This window comes from Anopheles cruzii, chromosome 3 (assembly GCF_943734635.1).
Source record: "Anopheles cruzii chromosome 3, idAnoCruzAS_RS32_06, whole genome shotgun sequence".
Lineage (NCBI taxonomy): Eukaryota > Metazoa > Arthropoda > Insecta > Diptera > Culicidae > Anopheles > Anopheles cruzii.
This window is the reverse complement of record NC_069145.1, coordinates 66,138,026-66,162,007: the sequence shown is the minus strand read 5'-3', so window position 1 is coordinate 66,162,007 and position 23,982 is coordinate 66,138,026. Positions and strand designations below refer to the sequence as shown.

General features: G+C 50.9%; 2 protein-coding genes across 2 annotated transcripts in view; one reads left to right on the top strand and one right to left on the bottom strand.

Annotated features, from left to right (window-relative positions):
* LOC128270812 (uncharacterized) overlaps positions 1–23,982 on the top strand; it is an 89,642-nt gene that overhangs the window by 22,408 nt on the left and 43,252 nt on the right. The window contains 2 exon segments of the mRNA XM_053008233.1: positions 544–648; positions 2,417–2,538. Of these exon segments, the coding sequence (XP_052864193.1) occupies positions 544–648; positions 2,417–2,538 (227 nt within the window).
* On the bottom strand, positions 3,022–23,886 carry LOC128272465 (uncharacterized). Its single transcript, XM_053010280.1, has 12 exons — positions 23,823–23,886; positions 20,892–21,184; positions 20,297–20,469; positions 18,982–19,044; positions 18,231–18,371; positions 17,943–18,072; positions 15,765–15,898; positions 14,104–14,248; positions 11,499–11,758; positions 8,088–8,198; positions 7,144–7,279; positions 3,022–3,624 (listed from the first exon to the last, which is right to left on the bottom strand). Exons 1-12 carry the CDS (start codon positions 23,884–23,886, stop codon positions 3,022–3,024), a joined length of 2,253 nt encoding a protein of 750 aa, XP_052866240.1.

Below are 23,982 nucleotides of genomic sequence, written 5' to 3'. Positions count from 1 at the left end.
TAAGCATAAAATATAACAACAACATTATGGACACACACACACACAGAAACGGCCATTTATTGTAGTCCCGCTTGTGCGTGGTCCAAACTAAACGGTCTCCTGGAGCCCAGCCAGAGAAGCGGAGTCCGGGTTCGCGTCTTCCCGTTTTTATCGCGGTTGTCATGGAGACAATTTTTCTTGCCGACATCGCTGCAAGTCCAGGCAGCGCGCTAGGCAACGTGCACCACGATTGTTGTGCGCCACTAATGACATCATCAGAGTAGTCGCCGAGCGCCAAAGGGAAAAGGCTCCTTCCTTGTTGCCACTTGTTCGGGTGCGGCTGAAAGTTTGAAGTGTTGAGTCGCTTAAAAAGTTCAAAAGAACCGGGCCGGAGCAAGTGATCCTCGACGTTCCCGTCAAGCAGCACACGGAAGAACACACACTCGGCTCGCGGAACCGAATGTCAACCAAACCTGGGAGCCTGGGAGTTCCCCGGGCGAGCGCCAAATAAAAACCGAAGAACCAAATGCTTACGTTCGCTCTCTTTTTCTGTTTCGCCCGCAGGATGCAATCTGGATAAGGATGGTGAGGACTGCTTTCGACAGTGCATCGCTGCGGCCGGTGACAGCCAGGACGTGTGCCGGTGTGACCAGAGCATCTCATCATCCAGTGAGTATCGGAGTGGCTTGGGCCGTCCTGTGCGCCAGACAGTCAGCCATTCAGCAGCGGGACTAAAGCTACAGGTCCCCCTCCGGTCGGTGGCTGTCGGTGACACTTTCCGGCGCGTTTCTTGGTGCGCCACCGCGTGTTGGAGTGTGTTGCGTCGAAAGCTTGCGGTCGTGTCGTAACCACCATCGTCGGGTTGGGATTATGGAACCCACCGCCTGCGATAAGGACACTGCCGAGCTGTGCTACCGAATGGTGTCTTTGGGGTCCAACTTTTACTCTACACAATGTTTGACCCGAACAAAGCAGTGCCTTGGCGCGCTAGGGATGATAGTGCTCGAATGAGAACTTTGGGAACTATCATGCAAAGTGTCCGTGGAAAAGCGTCATTCAAACGTCGGGGACCAAAGTCCCACCACTTTGTGGGGATTGATCTCGCAAACAGCGAACATAGTGAAAGTCACGAACAAAGGCCAACCTGAGATCCCAACGCAAACAATCGGCCAAAGCTTCGGTACGTGCAGGATCAGGGAGATATCGGATTTCCCGGATTATCGACCGGGCTCGTTTGCGGAGTTTATCGGCCGATAGACTTTCCACCTTCCCGACCACCTCGAGGGGCCTAGGCAGTGGGTTCCGCGCACCGAGTTCCACACACACCCGCCCGGTTTTCGAGTCGCCGGATCGAGATCTGGAACAGAGATTTGGGTGATTAATAGTATGGTAGTGTGGCCGGTGAAACCTGCGTGCCGCTTCTTTTATCTCATTCGCTCGCCACGGTGAATAATTTTCGGCCGATGGCCAAAATGTTGCCCGGCCAGCAAAAATTAATTCGATTATTTTACGCCCTTTTAGGGCACTCCATTAAGGTCGGCCGCCCGGGAAGGCAGAGACAGAGGGGAGAGAGTGTGTAAGTGAGTGGGATTAGCAGTGGGCTCTGCATTGTCCGCAGTGTCGGGCCAAGAAAGGTGACCCAGAAGCGTAAATTATACATTACTTTAAACGTCCGATTATCGGGTGGCTCCTAATCGGTTCCGGTGGACTCTGGATTGCTACTAACTTCGTTACCGACCGACCGTCCGGCGAACCGGTCACCCCATTACGGTCGCTTGAGCACCGAAGAAGAAGAAGAAGTTCCCACTGGGCACGGGAAAATTATCTCCCAATCCGGCCAAAAATCCTGCCCCAAGAAGCCCGGCGTGCCAGGCTAATGACTATGATGAAAGTGTAAACTAGATAAGGCAGAAAACTGGTGGCACCCTAATGGGCGCCCGATGGGACGGCCTAATCAAATCGACAGCCAGCCCCATTTCGAAGCCAGCGCCGCGCTAAGCGGGATAAGATTGTCCTGGGTCCACCGGGATCTCTCTGGCTGTTGGCCGGTGTCGGGAGTAGAAGTGCGAAAGAATTGTGGAAGGTCGATGGTCAAATGGTCTGCTTAGTTTGCGTCAACTTCACCATCACGGCACGGCTCGAGAGCCTGAGCCACTTGAGTCCCTTTGTGGTGCGTTGCGCCAAACAAGGCACCACCTAACGAAGCGGAACACCTCCTCTATGAGTGTGTGGTGCATATTAATGAGCAGCACGCTCGGAAACGTAAATCGGGGAAAAGAAAAACGCGAGCACAATTAGAAGGATACATGACCGCAACCTGGCCACGCTGGCTACGGCCTCGTCCCGTGCGCGGTTCGTTTGATTAAAGCGCACGCATTTTCCAACCCGTGTTCTCCATTCGCGTTTTCACTGTCGTTTTCTTTTGTTCCTTTCACAGACCGTGGCCGGGCCAAGTACGAGCTGTCGGTGCGGCTCGCGAACGCATCCCACTTCGAGCTGAACGGCGAGAACGGCGAGTATCAGCTGAACGAGTACACGGTGGCCGTGCTCGAGAAGCAGGTAGGTTTGCATACCGTTTGCCCAGGCCCTACAAGGGTCTCGTAACTTATTCATGTACCCTTTTCGCAGAAACATCCCTAGCTTCCCTGTTGTGTTGCCTTTTGAATTCGCGTGGCCTAGCGTGACACGTTGGAAAAAAGCGCAATAATTGTTGTCTTAGCGTAGTTGGGTCTGGATGGTTGGGTCAATCAAAGTTTATTTACGATTCCGAGCCCATTCGAGTGTTGCTGTAGAGAAGAAGTCGCAAATCGCTAAAATAGTTAATCAGAAAAGAATGAGACTAATAAGACCCTAAAAGGTAAATTGTTTCGAAATTGTGCTAAAATGTTGGTTGACTATTGGGAGTCCATTTTGTCGAACTCCGTCATCGGAAAATGCATCGTTGGTCGAGACCGGAAATGTTACTTCTTCCAATAGTAGACCTAAGCCTCCTAAGTGATGGCGGGTTTCAAATTCATAAATTCACTCGAAGTTCCCAGGCCTTCACAGGACATTCTGGGTCATGTTGGCTCCCTCCTCATCGTCACCCAGCAGCGGTCCATCGCCAGCGGCGTTGCTGCCCGACGCTAGCGAGTGACTAAACCGGTGCGGCGCATTGGCGATCGAGTTGAGGACTCGTCGTACATCACGCCCAGCCCGGTCACTCCACGAGTTGCGCCGCTGTCCGTGATCGCTGCCCGTCCGGTCCGTGCCCGTTTCCTGGATCGTCGGCATCGTTCCGCCCGCCTGGGAGCCGGTTTCCCCGGTACCGGTCACGGTGCCGTTTCCGTCGCCGACTGTCGACTGGTTTGATTCGGCTTGGCGACGTCGGAGCGAACCCGGCGAGCGGAACGAGCGAGACATGGGACGAAAGCGACCCAATACCCCGGATCCGCTCCGGTGCAGCCCCTCGGTGCGGCCGCCTTGGCCGCTCGGTCCGTCGGTCCCGCTGCCGTGCGCTTCCAGCAGCGAGGTGACCAGTTTTTCCAACAGCTTCAGGTCGGCCGTTGTCTTCGGTGAGCCCGAACCGCCCGTTGCCATCGGGTTTCCAATCTGTCCCGTCGGGGCGGTGGTGCTGGAGCCGTGTCCGAACAGTCGATCGGCGATCTGAAAAACCGGAAATGAGCGTATGTAATAGATCCAAGTCCAGAAGCTCTACATCGAAGAATTAAGATGGCCCCTTAGCGCACCTCGCTGCGCAATTACGGACCGGCTTCGAATTAACCAACCCGTGTTGATTCCGTGAAAGCATAAAAATCCCAATTTTTACATAGACCAACACGTGACACGCTCCACTGCGGGCGCTGCGTAACGAGCCCATTGTCCCGGTCCGGCCTATAAGGAGCGGGCTCGAAACAAAACAAAAACCATCCCAATAGTGGACATAAACCATCACAAACCGACCGGGGCAGCCGGACACGTTCGGTGTCGCTCGCCCAGACCCCAAACCGGGGACGGATTAACGTTTGTGAAAGGCGGAAAGTGTGTGTAAAAAAAAGATTATTAAATATAATTCCACTCCACTCCATAATCCGGGCCAAACGGAAGCTGATCGGCCGGGTGTGTGTGTTTGGGCGCCATTTTTAGCGCATACGGAACACACTAATTGGCATCATCGGGGTCATCGAGCGGAAACGGGAGGACCAAAAACATTAACACACCGACGGCACCACGCGGACATGTTTAATTGGAAGCATTGTGCCGTTTATTGAAAAATGTTTTGTAAATTAATTTCACTGCGATTATCTAGCCCGTCGGTTGGCTTCCGGAGCCCCCGGGTCGCGATAAACGTCACACCATTAATTGGGCGCCGCTCACAATTACGGGAAAAGTTCGGAAAATATTTAATTTACGCCCGACTGATGCGAGTGCCACTTTCGGTTCATATCACACATTGCCTGCAAATCGTGCCATTTTGCGCCTTTTTAATATGAAACAATCAAAACTGCACTGTCCTCGGATTCTCGGTCCTGACATCGCAACGCGCTTGACACCAAAATATCAAACCTTTCACAATCACACCGAGGTGTCAACTGCAACTTCCCGTGCTGTAACAACGGTCATCCCGCGAGGCGTGTGTTTGCAATTGCACTTTTTTCCAAACCCGACCAAAAGTTGGTACGAAACCCGACACGTGACTGCGGAGTCAAACGGTTCGTGGAACGCAAAACACGGTTGATTCTTTCTGCGCCAGACAGACGTTGCTTCACGCTTCCTGGGAGGTGCTCTTTCGGGACAGATGTAATAAAAGTTACGAAACATAAAATAGTTCCATAAATTTCGGTTCTAGTTCCAGGCCCTTTTGAGCTCGATTGTTCTAACAAACCGCATCCCAACGGCGACCTGTTCGGGGCGTGAAATATCAAACGCTCCGCCGTGTGGTCCAGGGCGAGGCATTCCGAGAAAAGGCCGACAAAGGCCCAGGCGCTTCGACGAAACCTGTGCGCTGTGTCTAGACGTGGCTGTGTTCAAAAGTTGAAGCATTTTTCAACTCATTACTACCCGGGACCAGGCTGCGGCTCCCCGGGTTGAAGTGTTGCGAAACAACCTGCCACCGTCCGCGAGCAATCAGCGTCTAACGGCGGCGAGCACGAAAGTAGGAGTAACGATAAACCATAACTACAAACGGAATGGTTTTAAGCTTCCAGCCGGACGAGTATGCAGCGTTAAATAGCACAACACGACGCAGAAGTGCAAACGGAGCCCGCAAAAACCCGGTGAACTCTCTCTCGTTGCGCCTCGAACAAGTGCGCCCCAAAACATGCGATGAAAAATTGCTCAAAAAGCCAGAAAAACGGTGGTAGTAGATTAATAAAACATGCATATTTCTTCCGGCCCTTTTTCCCGGGCGGCCGCAACCAGCAGCCACAGCAGTTGCTGGAAGGATAACATTCCCGTTGTCTTCGCGGTTCGCCGGTGCCCTTTTGTCATCGCCGTCGCTTGTCTTCTCGTTGTGACCCACCGGCTTAACGCTGCATTTATTTTTGCCACTAAGTGCACCGTTCGGCCAGAGGACCAATTCACTCGTTTAGTTCTGGGAATCCGTCGTCATCCTTCGAGTCGAGTTCTGTTGCCACACAATGGACCGAGTCTTCCTATTATCTTCAAAGTTACAACTCTTTGGTATACAATTAATGCTGGCCAAGAGTTGTCACATATTTAAGCAATCTAAGGCTAAGGCGGACTCTTAACGCTTCGATGGCCCGGCCCGGAACCGTTTCGCTCGAGTACGTTAGCAAACAATCAACCGTTCGCCCGGATGACGCCCGGATCTCTTTGGCTTCCTCTTCACTGGCTCGCCCGAGACTACATTGTGTAAGCAAGAGCAACAACAATAGAATCAACAACACGCGATGCGAGAAGCGGCCACCGGTGGAACCACCGGCGGCCAGAAATCAACATTTATCAGACACACACAAACAAGCGAAAAGCACGAAAAATGACAAACGGTGGAAAACGTCCCGGTCCCGGTGTTTTTGTTGAAACAATCTTCGCTGTGGCCACGGTGCAACATAAATCACGCCGGACGCGGACCCAACGCGGAATGAACTCCCGGGGGTCCCACCCCATCCCGAGGTGGCATACGCCATTTGTATCACGCGCGCGCGACGGAGCGATGGAATGCCCGGGTTTGGTCCAAACCTTTCGTTTTAGGAGGAAGGATAAAGGGCCTGCGGGTGAAGTGAACTGCGGGAAACACAAACGAACACAGCGACGGCCGTTGTAAGGCCGGATCCTTTTAGACGCGATACACACTACCCATCGTTACAGATCATCAGATCAGGAGGCCTCGGGTTCATCGCCAGAATCAGTGGCTCGATGATTGGATCGTACCGAGCAGCGGCCGCCATTCGGTGCTTCGTTTCGAACGCGACGGGAGTGGAATTGTTTAAAAATTCCGCGAATGTTGCTTTGCTCCTGGGGCGCGGCAAAAACAACTTTCGGTCCATCTTTCAAACACAACAACATCACCGGGATCCTTGCCACGTTATGGTTCTATTCGGCTGGCTTGTTCTATGCCTCCTGCGACGTCGTTTTAACAGGCGCTAAATTTGAACATACTTTCCCGAACCGGAACCACTACAAACCAATACCGGACCCGGTTCCGCTTCCGCTTCCGAGCCCGGTCACCAAAAGGCGCCAGGTGAGATTCATTTTTCATCGATAAAATACTATCAACCGAAGAGCCGGAACGAAGGACAATTTTACCACCCGGCCAGATGCCCAGGACTCATGCACCTGTGTGTGTGTGTCTGTGCTATAGGCAATCCAGGGCCGAAACATTTCGCCCAAAGCCGAGGCATTATCCTTCACCAGCTTGAACCCCGCTGGACGGGCCGCTTTCGGGTGATAAATCTCTCCGCTGCAGAACGGGGCCGAGAACCGGGCACTCGACACCCGGTACTCCAGTAGTCCCCCATCTCCCCCGCCCCGGAGGCAGGTCACGGTGCCGATACATTCTTCAAACCGACCGGTCCCGTTCGGTCGTTCGGTAAAAGTTTGGAATTTATCGTTCACGAGCCACCTGAACCGGGATCGAGGCCGATGGGACCTCCCAGCATCCCAGCGCCTCCGCTTCCTCGGTGCTCGGAAAAGCGGGTTAACCGAACCGGGGAGCGAACTTACCTCGCCGGCTGCATTGCTGGAATAGCTCATTCGCTTGACCTTTCGATAGGTGTCATCATCGACGGCCTCCTTCAGGGCTTGCTCGAGTGCATTCTCCAGATTCCTCGCCTTCGGAGCGCCCTCCAGCTCGGCGTACCTGTAAAGGGAACGAAACGGAAGCATCGGCTGAGAACGTTGGTCGGTAAATGAGCTGTGCGAACTCGTTGGCCGTATTATCTGTGGCCAAGGCGTGTTCATCCCGTTCCGGTTTTGCATTGCTATTCTTAACCTATTCACTAGATTGCTTCAGCCGCACAGGTGAAATCAGGCCTCCTAGCTCCGGTCGTGCCATTATCCAGGGGTGCCGTGGAATGCAGTTGGCAGTTGCAAATATTTATTAACTTTTCAAATATGACTCCGGCCGCCGCTCCGGAACGGTGTAACTTTTTGCTCCATTTCGCTGCCGCCGAATTCCCGCCTCTATCGGTGAGGCGGTGATTGGTCCTGCCTCGCCGGTGGCAAGAAAAAAGGAAATGTTCCGCAGCGTTTGGAAAGGAGGAAAGTTAAACTGTTGGCAAATATTTTTCCGCCATCCAGCCAGCCAGCCAGCAGTTGAAGTAGCGGTCGTTGGCGTTGATTTTGTCAATAGTTGAAGCCAAAAGGGAAAGTTGGACGAAAAAAGTCGAGTCGGCGAGTAGTTGAAGATGAAGTTGGATCGCCGAACGGCGAGTTCCGGCATTTTTGCTGCGAAAAAGAAAAACCTGAAACGAGTCGCAACCGAGTTGCGCGGGATGCGCTGGGATGCGACAACTTCGAGAGGCTTCGAGGCAAAAAAAGAAGACTGGAAAGCTCCAGGAAAGTGGAGTTCAATAATTGGGGAGAAGAAAATTGAACAAGAAATTAAACATGCCAACGAAGCGCTTCAAGAGAATCTTCGTCCTTGAGACATCAAAAGAATTACTTACGTGGACATAATATCGGCTTCCGCGCGTGCACCGGCACCTCCGCCGCCCCGGTTCCGGCGAATGGTGGTCCGATTTGCGGTCCGCGCCGTTCGGATATCCGTTTCCCAGAATCTGGAATGTTAAAAGATGGTGAGATCAGTCGACACCCTAGACACGGTTACTTGGATTGTCAAAACTAGCCAAACGTCTACGTCTACTAAGCAAGGAGCCAACCCGCGTGTAGCTTGTCGTGAAAATTATTACAACAAAGCTAAATCTCATTATCGTAGCAGGCCGATAAACTAGCAAACCGATTTCTAGTAGAAATCGGAGTCGACGTCTGGATCTCGATAGGGCAGAGTTTCAGCATTAATTTATGAAAATTTACACACACACCCCACGAAACTTCCTACTGAAAACTCTCCCACGGGGTGCGAAAGTTTATTGACTTCAAGCGTTCCTCCAAAGTGTGTGTGTGGCCAAGGAACAGACAAGACGGTAGCGTTTTATATTTATTTCGCCCATATTTTTATTCCCAAAATTATGTCTTAACCTTGTGCAGCATATTTAAAAAAAATACTCCCACACACACACTTTGGCCCCTTGTTTTGCGGGAGAGGGGCATCCCGGCTGAACACCTAGCGCGGCATAAACCTTCGCATCGGTTTAAGCCGGGGAAGGAAACAATCATAAACATTAAACTTTAGCGAACGCTGGGTGCGGTAATCTGGCGCGTTTATGCTGCGGCCATTGAAAGTGCCCGTGCCCAGCAGCGTACCGGGCCCCATTCAAACATCCTTCCCTGATCAGCAAGAGAGAGAGAGAGAGTCCGTGAGTAAAGTTGTGTACACAACAGCGCGCTAAGGTGAAGCCCTGCGATGACCTCCGACCTGGCGGCGAAACGGAACAGCGGCCTGCAGATCCTTGTTGTCCGAAGCGTCGGCAAGGCAAACCAGGCACTGTCTGTGTTGCTGCTGGTAACGACCCACCGACTTCAAGTCCGCTTCCGCTTTTGGGGAGCACAATTTTTGCGAACCATTTCATTTGGAGGCTTCCCTTCCGAGCTTTTGACACTCTCCATCCGGAGACCAGGGGCCCGGCGTCGTGGCCAAGTGTTTCATAAACATGTCAAGGCTACACCGCCACCGCCCCTGCGGGGTCTGGCGAGCGAGGTCTGCTCATTTCCATGTTGCATGCGGGTCGAGTCGGCTGGTCGAGACGGGAAAAGTAGGAACCGCCCGTCCTACACAATCGTGTAGCGCGCAAAGCGTAAGGAGCGTCTCGATAAGTTCTAATCTGGTTGATTATGAAGTTTGTTGTTTCTCCTGCTGCTGCCCACAACGACGGCACCCTCCGGGGGCCCACCTTTCGTTTCCTTTCCGGTGTCGGAAAAGCCCGAAGGAAAACTAGAGAGCCGTTTTTCATCCTCGGCGCTCCTTCCCAGCGCACGACCGGGTGTGGCCTTCGCGCCAGTAGATTAGCACAGCGCAGTGAGTCCCCGCAGCACGGGCATCGATTTTTTTCTTGGGTTCCTTTACCACGGCAAGCCAAGAGGCCCGGTAAGTGACTGGCGATTCGTGAGGCCGTGTCCGGGCCACTTCCTACTCACTCAGGCGACTGATAGATGCGGTGGGCGTTTAAGTGGTGGTTAAGTATTATTTATGTCGCGCCGAGAATGGAGAATTATGCCGGCTGGTCCGGCCGACCCTCACGTGTCCGACGCACACATGAGGACGGTTGAAGTGGTGTCCTTGGTTGGGCCTCTCAAGTGCAAACGTAGGCCTGAATATGTGTTTTTTTTATCATAATTTCGCAAAACGGACAAAACGGCAATTATATCTGTTCGGTTGGCCACTTCAAACACAGGAATGGCCGGTTGGATAATCTTAAAAGTTTAAACAAAAGCATACTTACAACACAAACACTCCAAAACTGGAAGCTAGTTTTTGATCTAATTTCTACCAAACTCAAAGGGCCTTCTGCTTCAGTTCCCTTCTAGAAACTGGAACTCTGGTAACCGTCTGCTCGATTTCACCCCGGCCTGGTACTCGAATTGTTAATTGGTCCTTTTTTCTCCCCGTGGCCACTTTCCCCATTGCTCGCAGAACACAAACTGGTTCTCATTCCGTTGTCCGTTGGTAGGACAACAAACATCAAAATTCAATTTGCTTGTCTACAATTTTCCCAAAAACAATCATCGCACATCGCCGTTTAATCTAATAGCTGTGGACCCCAAATGGTTCCGAATTGTCACAATGGTCTCGGCTCACGCTCCATTCCGGGCCATAATGGTAACGGGGAGAAAAAGTGGTCATAAAAAAGGAATCCACAGGCAACCGTTGCAACTGATGCAACTGCAGGAATGGCTGAGGCATGTACGACCCAACCAGACATCGGGATCCGTGTTTTTTGGTGAGTCAATTATTTCCCGAGCGCCAACAGCGTGTCACTCGGAGTACGGTCGACACACTAGCACCAGCAGGTTAGGCTTTTTCTCTTAGTGCTCTAACGGTTATGATCCTGGCCTCGGCATCGACAGATGTGGCCGTGAAAGTATCACCTGCTGGATGTAGCCAAAGTTCTCTTGTTTTTCATGAATTGAAGTACAGTTAAATTGAGTCTGGAATTAGAACACAAGTACTAAACGCTAAACATGTCCATGATATTCGGGTCCGATTCGTTCTCCACCATTCTGGACCGATACTGTAGCGTAGCCCTTGGGCAATGCAAAGTGGGAAACAACCCGCATAATATCCATTAATTCCCAGAATCGGTCGTTTTGCTCGGTTTGCGATGCATTCAAACAAGTGATCGGCGGCAGCCCGGTACAAACCGAGTACCAAATAAAGAGGAAAGCGTTTCCAATCTCTTCCGATTCCAGCGTGGCACAGGTGGAGGGCATCTCATGCTGTGGGTCGGAAAAAGATAAAATTCAATTCACGAAAATGAGGGTGGCACTGGCGTACGCCCGAAGAATGGTCCTTCCGAGCACGGCGAACAACTGCACCGTGCCCGAAGCCCGCTTCTTCGAAGGCGGATTTTCTTTTATTTAGCTCTTTTTTTTCTGTTTACTTCAGCCCGGAGGAAAGTTTCAGACCGCCGTTCGCGTCTCCCCGCGGCCACCCTCAGTGGCCTAATGGTTTCCGAATGAAACAATTAATATCCACCGATAAGCGAAAAAACTTTCCAATTAACAACGGGCGCTCCCGGTGGACGGTGGAAAAGCGAAAGAAACAAGAAGGAACAAGGCCCAACAATCCGCTGCTCCGGCTCCCCGGAATGCTCCGGGGACAACTCCGGAAGAAGCTGGATAAACGTGGGAAATCCCAAGTATCCCAGTAACACTATTTGCTCCTACTCCTTCTTGCATAACGGCGGCTACGGACCGGGTGGGAAATACACGGGAATGCTCGGGAATGCGTGTGTACTTACCTGCGAAGATCCGGGCTGGAGGTGTACGGAGCGGCCACCTCCTTAATCTTCAGCACGATGATGGCGGTAATAAAGATGCAAATAACGTTGATCACCGTCAGCAGCCCGGAAACGATGCCGTTAATTAGGAACTCCGTCGGGATGTAATTGGTGTAGATGAACTCGTAGCTGGAGTTGCCGCTAAAGGGTTCACCCTTGAGATGCGGCATCTTGATGTCCTCGTAGATCAACCAGATGCAGGCGAGCGCCCAGAACAGCCCCTGAGGGAATCGAAGTCGTGTTTAATGAGCCGCACGGTCAAACGGACCCGGCAGTGGACACACTTTAAGCCCGATTTCGCTTCCATTTTCACCGTGACACTCGGGATCGGGCTGGGAAATGCATCAAAAATCACAAAGCCCACATTTTCGACATAAAATTGAGAATCCACTTCATCGCTCAAGTTGATACGATCTAAGGATGCGTTATCAACCCGGATGCTCTGGCATGTGTGGCCACAAGAACCCCATTTCCGACCCGCAACAATATACTTCCTCGTCACGATAAAGTCCAGGGCGACTTGGGCAACCCGTCGGCTTTCAGGCATCCGGCCGAACATAACACATCGTAAACATGACTGTTTAGGCACACTTTATCGAGCCCAACCATCAGCCGGCGGGCGGACCACGACGTTCCTGATGAACGGCGACAGGGCGCGCACCCAACCCACCGTGACAAAGCAACCGGATCCCGGGATCCGGGACGCTAGCGCTTCCGGGGTGCGTCCGCACCGCGCGAAGCTTTCACGTTTCGGGCGCATTTTCCACTCGTAAAACTTTATGATAAACCTCGCGGCCAGCGCTCGCGGTGCACACACACGATGATGATGCTCCTGATGACGGGTAGCGTAAGGCAGCCCTCTTCAAAACCATGGTCATAAAATTAATGTAGGCCGCAGAAAGCCGCACGCAGCCACAAACACGGAAGGCGCTTAGTTTCCAGCGTTCGATGGGCGTCCGCAGCTGTCGAACGGTTTTAGAGTCGGCTTCCGGTACGCCAAAGTGTAGGGCGATTCTGGGTCACTTCCGATGCGGGGCCAGATTCTCGTTAAAGTTCACGGCACGATGCCTGATTGGGATCTGCCGGATGTCATCGGTCGCCCGGCAGGCCGTGCCCGTTCCGCGATGGACGACTTTGGATGAGATGGCGATTAAAATAAGGAAATAAATCCAACTGCTTCAAACGCCGGACGCAGGATGCCGGGGAATGGGCCCCAAGGAGCAAAGGAAAACTTTCGCCACGGCGCAATGGTGGGCCCAAAGGAATCGTAATATTTTCCTTGGCGTTCCTTCTTTTATTGTAACGATTGCTGTATAATTGCTTCCGCCATTCCGAGCCATTCGCCAGCCCTCGAGTGGTTTCTAAACGGCTCGTCGAACGTCTTCGCTTTCTTGTTTCCATTCTTTGGCTCCTGTCAAATGTCCATTGGCCCCGAAATATGGAACAGCATCGGGAGGAGCGTTTGGCGAAAAGTTTACAATTGCCAACATTTCTCTGCGGTGCCTTCGGTACGCTAAATGAAGCACTCACCAAAAGCATCGCTCCGAGGAGGAAGACAGTTCGTTCGGTCGCTGTGCGCGTTGCCGACCAAGGTGATTATAAAAATGACGATCAAATCGCCCGTGCTGTTGGTTTTAATTACGTGTTTATTCGTCGCCCGAGCGGCCATTTTAATGTGCCGATAATTAAGATAACTTTTGAATTTATATCCGCACGGGCAGCACGGAGCGGCACGGCCGGCACATGTTTGTGGCCGTTAAAACAAGGGCGCCCGAAGCCAAGGGGTGCCGAGAATGTGGGATTAGAAAGGGACTTTTAACGGTCCCGTCCTTTGACAAACAATATTTAAATTGAATTCCTTCCAGTTAATGTGCTGGGCTGGCGGGGCCTTCACAGACTGGGCGAGTAAATCAAAAAGGACACCCGGCCATGGGACAGCAGCGCGAGCATACGTTTCCGGTCAGTCCTCCGGGGACCAATTGGAACAGCGCGGAAGGAGTAGGGATAATAAATGCGCAGGGACAATGTGCTTTCGAGCAGCGATTCAACTGTAAAGGACTCACCGTACCTAACGAGCCCATTTAACACCCGCCCGGGGGGTTTGGACGAAAACTGTGCCAATCAAGCAGTCGGCCGGTTGGTCGGGTGGGACAATTTTCCGGATTGTCTTGCTTACCGGGCCCGGAGTGCATTGGGCAGTCACTTTTGTTCAGGGCTGCTGCAGTAACAGGACGCGGTGCAGGATGCACCTAATGGACTTTGAATGATGCTGCTTCGACGGAGCACTAAAGCGAATACCATTTGTCGGCGCACCGGACCCGGCTTGTTGCACAACCGACCTGGCCAGGGCCATCCTGGCGCAAAGTGCGCCACGGGGAATTATATTTTCGACACGTGTTCGGGCGCGGAAAATCGAACATGATCATTACGTGTTAGATTGTTGCCAGAAATGGCTGCGAATGGCCCGCTGAGGCCATGCTGCTCTACAATCCCGTGTCGATTGCTGTGCCACTGGCGATGTGCCGGATGCCGCAGGGCAGGTCCGTGCTCGCGGATGCATACTTACACAGTTCACGACCGGTGGCAATAACGAGGCCGAAATTGCGACGCCAATCAATGGGCCGGCCGAACCCTGCAGGAGGGCCACGGCAACCCCGCTGCCGGAAGTCAGCGCCCACAGGATGCCCATCCAGAGCGAGCGTGCATTGCCACTGGCGGTCATAGAGAGAGAAAAACAAACAATTAGATTTTTTAACTTCTTTTTTGGTCAACCAAGTTAGGCTGTGCCGGCGACGGCGGTATCCGACCAACATTAATATGTTCATTCTGCTTTCGAAAAAAACAAATATGAATGCCGCTAATTGGTACGCGCCAACGGAGTGTCGTGTTTTACCGCGAAACCACATAAAATGGTCGAATGGAGAGCAACAAATAAATATCATAAGCTTGAACAAAATGGCGGAACAGATTTTCCGGTGATTCCATAAAACGATCCACGATGCTTTTTAAAACAGTTCAACGCATTTAATTGTTGTATCGGGCAATTAATACCAGACACAACCATACCTGGGTTCGTTCTGAAACGGGGAACCAAGCTAATTGCTAAAGGTTTGCTTCGTATAAGGTGGGTCATCGTTGGAAGCATCGATTCAGTACAATTTTAACCATGGAACAATACACACCCAAAGAATACGCTGAAATGGTTCAGCTGTACATTTAAAATAACTTCTCAATCGTCCTCAGATCTGACGAGGCACATTTTGCATTAAATGGATGCGTAAATAAACAAAACGGACGATCTTGTGCCACCGAAAACCCGAACGATGTCGAAAAATGATTGAATTGAAAAATGATTTCGACTATCCACGAATTCGAATAACGAATGTCCGAGCAAAATGGAACGAAACAACACGCAAATGCAAAATAAAAGTACATATTTTTCGAACGAAAACAGAAAATTCATCATCCATCCAGTTTGTATAATTAAATGGCCGATAAAAAAATATAATATTTGCACAACAACGCGCACAGAGTTCTGCGAAAGCCCGGACACTGATATTACGGGCCGGCCTATCTAATAACAACAACGCCATCGCCGAATGGCCCAATGTTTGCTTTCCACTGCCACGCCAATCAAATGTTGGCGGTGCGATTTGGAAATGTTGCGCCAATCGTGGTACGCTCTAATTTAGACATTCCAATGCATTACACCGTCGGTTGGTGTGATTGGTTGCTGGCCACCAAAAAGCAAAAAAAAACCAGGCTCTGTTCCGGTTCCGGTCCGGGGCCGAACCGAAAAAACCCCGCTCAACCGCATGGCCGCATTTGCCCGCCAATCCAACACACGGAAACACACCCCAGAGAGGGCCCACCGCGGCTACGGCACGGTTTGCATTATTTTCTTTTAATTAATTCATTCCACACAGGCATTCCCGGACGGCGATCCGGCCGGCCGGAGATCCTGCCACCGTTCGTCGCTTGTTTGTGAAACGATGAATTTGTAATTCATTATCCTGCTTGGCGTTATCATCGGTGGCCCAGCGCTCGAGCGGGCCGCTGGCCGATGTTTAATGTTGCATTGAGTGAATGAAGCGTGTGCCGTAAAAGTGCTGGCCCCTGCGCCGCTGGCTGCCGCGGGCACGTACGGATACCCACATACCGAAGCAGACCAACAAACACACGGTGGCGTTGGACAAATAGCGGAAGGCACGGATACACGATACTTACCGGCCCTTCATTTCCTCCGTCGGAAAATCGCCAAATCCCCACGGCATGTCGGTGGTGCCGAGGATGAGCCCGAAAATGAAGCCGAACAGGATGGAGATGAACATTCCGAGGGCGAGCGCCGTGAAGCCCACCTTCTGGGGGCCGGTTGTATCGCCGCGGACCGATCAAGAATACAAAAATAAAACAACAAAACAGAGCGCCTCGTGAAGTGAAGTAATGAACAAATAAAAATGTATCGAAATCGGTGAACCGACTGGGGCGGGGATAGCAATTAGCGAGCCAGACTGTGGCGCCCTCCAGATGGCCTACGGGCCGAGGTAAATATGGTCCTGGGCCGATTCGCTGGCCTGACTACCGAATGCCACGTGCACCGGACCGCGGGGTCAAACTATTAATCAACGGCTTTCCGGTGGCCCGGCGGTGCGCATGAAAGCTATGAAAAGGAGTACCGTCGATCGCTGGGTACGCATCGACGGTACTCGTTGTGTACGCAACATAAACCCGGATTGATGGACGGGCTGACGTTCTGGTGAAACATAGGGCGACCATAACAGAGCCACCCGTTCTGTGAGGTGATCCTTTTTATAAATACTAATATTTTATTATTCCTTCACTCGTAATACTAGATATTCCGAAACCGTCATTTTGATTGGTCGTCAGCTACTTCAATTCAAAAATTCTCAGTACACACATCATTTGCTCACCAAAATGATGTCACGACCTTTAAGGTAGCTTAATACACAGCGGAATACATTAACAATATGACTACAAATGTTTGTAAAACATGCAATGAAATTCTATTCCGAAAGTGTACAGGGTGTTCCATCACGATCCAACTATTTAAATGTTGAATAACTCCGCTATTTGTCAGTCGATTTTGACTAATGAACAAGATTTACTTGGGGTATAGAATGCCGTTTATTAACAATTCACCTAGAATACAATATCAATCAAATAATCGCCTCCATTAAACACACCAAAAGCTGCCTTGTTTTGGCCATTTTTTGAGCACCCTGTACACAGAGAAAATTTCACCTATGAAGAAAGTGCGACCGACAAAGTGTAACCAATTAAGTGTTTTGATATGAGACAGTGTCTATGAATTCATTTATCTATTGGCATTAATATTGCCAAACTTTTTTTGGCATTTTTTAGAGTTAATAAGGAGTGGAAGTCACAACAACCAACTTTGTTTTATAAACCATAGATGACTAGGTATATCGAAATCGATGGCATATCTAGTGTTAAATATGATCTATGTTTGAGTTAATTATCAGTATCACCTATCAATTAGATCTATTAGTTACTGCAAAAAAATGTAAACAATATTATTGTGTCAATGGTTTACTTCGGCTCTGCTATGAACGTGCAAATAACAATATTACTTACTTCTCCAACCATGCTTTAAACGGTAAGGTGAGCCCAGCAACAACTTTCGCCACCAATTGGTGGCATCAATAAAACAAGCAAACAATCATTTAATGACTTTACCACCATGTCACCAACACCTGGGGTTCTCGACGCTTTTCCTCCCACTCGCGAAAAAACCCGTGTCAGGTGGCGAGTAATGAACAAAAAACGCATACCCACACGCCACCGCCGGTTGGCCACGATCTGGCGTTTCAATGAAATGTGAGGCAATTAATTTTTAAACTACTCCACAGTCTGCGAACTGGCTGGCTTCCCGCGGGGCGAGAGAAAACTCTCAGCCAACCGGACCCGGTCGGTCGGGTGAATGGGTAAATGTTTTCATTTTAATTTGCATCGAGCTCCACCCGCAGCATTACTTTTCCGCGCGTTTGGGGGAGCTCATGCTCGTGCGTGGTTCCCTTTTGCTCCGCAGAGCCTCGGCGAGACTATTTGAACGTTCAAACATTAGCAAATGTTGCCACAAACCGCACGGGTACATTATTTCATGAGTTGATCCTTCGCCCAGAACGGAACGCAGAACTGAGAGCAGCAGAACGGTGTCTTAAGCGTGTTAGTAATTTTGTGATCGAGCTGTGTTTTCCATTCTAAACCGAATATGGCGCTCGCGGAAACTACGATAGTGGCAAAAACTTCACCGTTCGTCAATCAACATCCGTCGGCTCCGGCTTCCGGCGAATGTAGCAATGGGGCACCGCCGAAACCGCACCACGGCCAGCAACGAGTTTGGCCCTTACCGCACCAACTTACCACAAGTTCCCGGTCGGCAATGATCGTACCGAAGGTGATCGACATGACCGGGCCCATCAGCGGCGAAACCAGCATCGCGGCCACTATGTTCGGGGCGTTGTTCTCGACCAAACCGAGCGCGGCCAGTGAGCTGCAACAAAAGCACAAACAAGAACAAGAAAATGCACAAGAAAAACCGGGCGCCGAGTGGGGTTGAAAATTTGTTCCGCATTTGTCCGCGGTGCGGCGAATCGAAAATCCATTTCCTCACTGCCGCACCGGGAACCCCTTTCCGGGCAGATTACTTACTCTGCGGTCACGATGAGCAGCAAGTAGTCGAACGAGAGCGATCCTCCGGCCCGGACACCGTCGACGACCTGTTTCACCGTCAGTTTGGAGCGAATCGAGTCGACAAAGTTGTTCCACTTGGAGTTTTCCTCGCCATCGTCACTGTATGTGGAGGGAAACGGTGGTGAACGGGGGTCAGCGGAAGGGTGGTAACAATTTACAGTGCCGTTCGACGTTCTTTTCGCTCTCTTTGCCATTTAATTATCGCGCGAGCACCGCTGAACATCGATGCGCTTCCAGTACGCAACACGCATGTTGAGCGCGTCTAAAAAAACTCCGATTCCTAGGAATCGTGAATCTATACACGGCTCCAAGGCGGGCGGTTCCATCGTCGGGCTGTTCACGTACTCGAGCACAGCAAAACGGCAAACCTTGAACCGTGCCGGCAATCGGAATAGACGCCCGGCTGGTGCCCGTACGTGGACCTAATCAAATTATGCAAATGCACGACTGACAATAAGCGCGGCCCCAGACCGGGGCTGGCGCCGGGGAAAGAAGGGTGCAGTGCATAAATGTGCAACCCGAGACTCGAGAGATCGCCGTTAGCATAACAAAGCGCCGTGCATCTTGGACGTGCGTTCGCAACGGAAGACGCTTTCGCTTCTTCGCCGGTAGAGAGCTCCACAGACCGCGCTACTATGTTGCGTTATGTTGCGAATAACTCGCGGCTAGCCGGCCAGACGACCGGAACTGTGGAAAGAGGAAACGTTACCCGTATTCATCTTCGTTACTGGTGTCATTCGAGCCGTCGTAGCTGACGCTGCACGGAAGAACGCTGGAAAAAGGAAAGAAAAGCGAAAATAGTGCCAGAAGTCAGCATAATGTAATGTGCTTCATCCCATTCTTTGGGATTGCTGGTGCGCCCGGAATTGTCTTATGGTCAACAGGAAAGATGAAAACTATAATTTAGTCTCGGGCCAGCAACTATGGTACGCAGGTGAACCAGTGGACATTAGTTTAACACATGGGCTGAAAAGTCTCCGCGCTAGTCATATTGCATGCAGCATTTTTTCGCTTAGTACTAAACTTCAAACGAAAGCTGGTGAACTCATAAGCTACTCATAAGTTTGTGGGCTATTGTGCTAACAGTGACACTACTTTTATTATTTTCAGAAGCATGTATCGAAAACAATTTCGTGTTTCAATTTTATATTGCTTCTTGATACGAAAAAATACCGTTCAAGCAGAGCAATGGCTTGAAAAGTGTTATAAGGACTCCGCTTCAAAAGAAACAAAAATAAAACGTTGGGTTGTTGAATTCACGTAGAGACACCAAGGGACAGACAATGTAGAGACAAGAGACACCATAGATGATGCTGAATGCAGTGACGGATTAACACCAGAAAACGGTTGAAAAACCAGAAAATCGTTTTGAACGAACGAAAAATGAAGTTGCGCCAGCTGACATTTTAAAAGAACATGTTGGCTTTATATTACATGAATAATAGACCATGAGAAAGCTCTGTTCAAAACGGCTGCCGTGATTACTCACTGTTAAGTAAAAACAAGAACTTGTTGATGATTCTGAGCAGTGTTTGGTTATGCTTAAAAGCAACAAACCAGATTTTTAGCGTCGATAGGTGACAAAGGACGAAACATGGCTCCATCACTTCACTCTGAAATCAAAACGACCGTCATCTGAGTAGAGAGCAACTTATGAACCTCGTCCATAGCCCCCGAAAGCACAATAATCGCCCAGAAAGGATATGGCCTCGGTATTTTGGGATGTTGAGCAGGGAAATACCATCAACAATGAATATTATCAAGCGATATTGGATTGTCGGAAAGCCAACATTGCTCTTGATGGAGATAAAGTTGATAAAAAAAGCAATTTTTGAACAAAATCAAAGCATTTTCTTTCTTAGACCCGGGATTTTCGAGCCCATGTGTTAGCTGCAAACTCCCGAATATGAAATTAAGCACTGGAGAGCCCGATTTATGTTCTTAACACGTCAGATGCACCTCCATGAAGTCGCCGCTAGACAAACGCCTGGCTTCCGACGGACGGTGCCCGAAAACACACTCACCTGACACTGGAGTTGTACTGTACGCCAATGCCCAGCTCCGTGAGGCAGTGCAACGTCGTCTCGCAGGGATCACCGGCTGCCAGGGGAAACACGACCTGATAGTACTGCCCTTCCTTGTCCGGGTGCCAGATCACTCGTTCCACCTCTAGCTTCTTGAGCAGCTCATCCAACACCTGCAGAAAAGTGCGGACTCCGTTCAAGTGCCCAAAGCTGTTTAAAGATTCATGCTGACGTTCTGTGTGTGTGTGTGTGTGTGTGTGTGCCCGTTGCCAAATTATTGTTTTCTGTTTTTCACCAAACGTGCCACATGACAGATCGTGAGTCGCAGGTGGACGTCAGGAGTCAAAGAACCTCCACAAGCCCCGGACAGTAACACGATCCCCAACTAGAACCGGAAGAAAGATTTATATGCTGCCCTGTCGTGCGAAGCGCCGGAAAACAATCCAGTGGTTCCCGGTGGACCTACCGTCAGAGATCAGACAGCCTTCACTTTGACACACACACACACACGCCCTGTCATCCTTGTACCTTGGGGGTGCACTTGATAAAGTGCACTTATTTACTCTCGCAGTATGGTTCTAGCGCCCGGACCTACCTTCTCCAGTGGCACGGACCCGGCCACGTTCGGGGGTCCTTTCACGACGTTCGCCACCCCGTACGGTGGTGGCTTCGGTCCGGTCCGATGGCGGCGGCCGTGGACTGCATGCTTATCGCGCAGCTCGACCTCGAGCCGCAAAACTGCATCGCCAGTTCCGCCGGTCGGTACCGTTCCTGTCCGGGGGACACTTTCGGGAAGATTTATGTTCAGATTGGGAACCTGTGGCCCCGGCGCCTGGTGCGGCGGTATCGGCGGTGGCAGCTGCTCGTTGTTGGCACCATAATTGATACCTGCGACGAAAGGCAAAGCAAAGTTGTGGAGTTCGGTTGTTATCGCCATACGCTGTTCGACAGTTCGCTCTATCGATACGCTCGCTGGTGGGCAAGTTAAGTTGTAAGTAACCAGTTCCGCATTTTTACGACCTTTAACACCTTTTCGGGGGAGCATTAGGTTGATGACTATTTGGAAGATTTTTCAAATACTATTCCAGAATGGCGCCATATTGACGGGTGTTGCACTGAGTGAAAAGGAAACGAGTGGATTTTGAAAAGAAAAGTAACGGCCCTTTTAATAACCGAAAATAGGGTTTCCAAAAGGGCCCAATTCGGGTCGTCTCAAATCGCGCCTTTGTTGCGAAATGCCGTCCCCGTCTGGAGCTTGCGGAAGAATGTCAATTTGGGAACCGAAATTTGAGCCACGACGGCCACCTACCAGCCGAAGGTGCCGAAAGGCCCGTCAATGCATCCATTAACCACTGTTGCAGCGAGTCCTGGAGCCTGGGGCCGCCATGGGGCCGTTACACGGACCGTTGCGTTCCAGCCCGCCAACCCAAAGGAAGCCCAAAACTCATCCGCAAACATTTACCCAACGCGCGCAGGCGGTTGGAACTAATACTCCAAATACTTCTTCGAGTGCACCATCGCGAACAACGCATCGTTGGGTGCATCTCTCGATTGGATTTCACTCTGGGCGGGTTCGTGGAAAACCCCAACCTGACTGCCAGCCAACACAAAAGACTTTTTGAATAAAATGAAGAGCGAATCAAATATCCTACGGGGCAGCGGCCAGGGTGCGGTGGCCGAGAAATCAAAAGCTCGCCTCGGACTCGGACTGCACTCGGAAGTTTTCCGCTACGACTGGCCGGCGAAGCGTGAAGGAAAGTATTTGCCAATGAAATATCCTTCGGCTGTGGGCGCCTCGTTTTCCGGGTTTTTCGAGCGGGGCCTTTTTTCTCATCCTGTTCCACTTCATTCCGTGGCACATGTCGGACTTTTGGGTGGGTGGGGGGGGTGGCCTGGAAGGCACCGAAAGCCAAACGCAATCAGGGTACGCTGTCTTCCGTGCGCCCTGTTTATTTGGAGGTGGCCCCGGGTTTTCGACTGGCGTCCGGAGTCCGTTTGTCGGTTGCGTTGAACGTGGAACCGGGCGCCGCTCGGGCGTTACTTGCCATCCATTAGCAAGTTCATTTGACTGTTTTCTCGAGGTGCGGCCCCGGGAAAAGTAATCATTCGCCCGAGACCCGCGGGGCTTCGCGTTTGGTCTGAGGTTCCCGCGGGACCTCGTTAGCGGTAGTTTTACATTTTTCACAGCGCACAAAGCTAATGCAGCTGAAAACGGAGATCTATTTATCTGGTCCGCCTTTTGAGGGAACGGTCTTACCGCGGCAAACAGCAGATCGGACGTCGGTCTTTGTTGTCTAGAGATCTGGAGAAAATCCAATCCAATCCTCTTCCAACGGTAATTTCGTTGCACAAAAAGGGCTCATCGATTCCGTGCCACGGAAGTCATCCGTCAGGAAAACGGAAAGAAAACGGCAAACAACAGGTGGGTCAATAAGTCCGCCAGATATTGTTGCAGAACGGCATCTTCAAACGCTCGCAACGACCGACACGTCTTTGGGTCTTTGGTCGCTTCGGGCGGCTTGACTTGACCTCTGGGATATATGAGGCCTGTACAAAAAGAATACCGTATACGTATAATTTCCGTGGGCTACATGTATTCGATTTTCGATTTTCCGTGGCATGCTGTTGGTATGTCGTTCACTTATGTTGACAAGTTCGGCCATTTCGAATGATCAGTAAATTTTTGACAGCTGCTTTGCTTGTATTTTGGCTCATTTTCGATTTTTGTTTATTCCAAAAATGGATAAAAGAATCTGTATTAAATTTTGTGTGAAAAACAAAATTATGTTGACTGTGTCATATGCGTATCCCCATATCTAATGGGCATTACTTTGAAGGGAAATAGGTATTCATGAACAAATGAATAACTTATGAAACAACACAAGGTTCCGGATACTTTTTGAACAGACCACACGGGTAATGGACCCAGATTTGCATCCATTGGCACGCACCGACGCAAAAACTGCTCTTCAATGTCACGTAGCTCCAAAAGGGCTCTCGAAACCATCGACAAGTTGCTGTTTTGGATCGCCTTTGAGCAAACGGGGCTCCCTCTTGACAGACAGCTCTCGGAAATTATTGCATTACAGCAGAAGAAGAGCAAGAGGGGACTTCAGGATTCAGAGGCCACCACCTTCCGGACCACCAGCGAACACACGCCGCACAACTAATGATCCTTCCGTCGAAGTCAGCGAGCGCTCGAAAGTTCAAGGACTACTCGGTTCAGAACGACAAACAGTGAGCAAAACAAACGTCCCGCCGAAGCATCCGTCAAAACACTTGAGCCCTTCATTAGGATTATGCTGGCACACACAGCAGGCCGAGGTTCGGTCGTGGTGCGCGCGATGGAGCAGCAATTCCGAAATGCAGTGCCCTACGCTCGGTGCTGAGCAATAATAAGAAACTGAAGCCAGAAAACAAAAACCAAATGCAATGAAGCCCTGCCAAGTGCCGAAGCCCAAGCCGGTTTGGGTTGTTTAAGTTGCCCGGGAAGCCGCGGGACCGAGCTCCGCAGGATGTGTCTTACCGTTAATTAACGTACGCTCATAATTCGCCGTCGGAACGCAAACAAGAAACACCACTCCAGGCATGCTGCAGGTGCGCCGGGGGGGACCTCGCCCGTCCCCGGTTCCACCGTCGGCGGCGACTCTTCAGCGGCAACTCCTCAGCAGTGGGTTGAGTTTTTA

What these genes read in the sequence shown, in the direction of transcription:
- LOC128272465 (XM_053010280.1), bottom strand. Translation starts at nt 23,886, where the DNA reads ATGCCTGGAGTGGTGTTTCTTGTTTGCGTTCCGACGGCGAATTATGAG. An exon ending in TGCCACCGGTCGTGAACTGT is followed by an intron (nt 11,759 to 14,103) that starts GTAAGTATGCAT and finishes CGATTCCCTCAG; the next exon opens with GGGCTGTTCTGGGCGCTCGC. An exon ending in GAAGCCGATATTATGTCCAC is followed by an intron (nt 7,280 to 8,087) that starts GTAAGTAATTCT and finishes TTCCCTTTACAG; the next exon opens with GTACGCCGAGCTGGAGGGCG.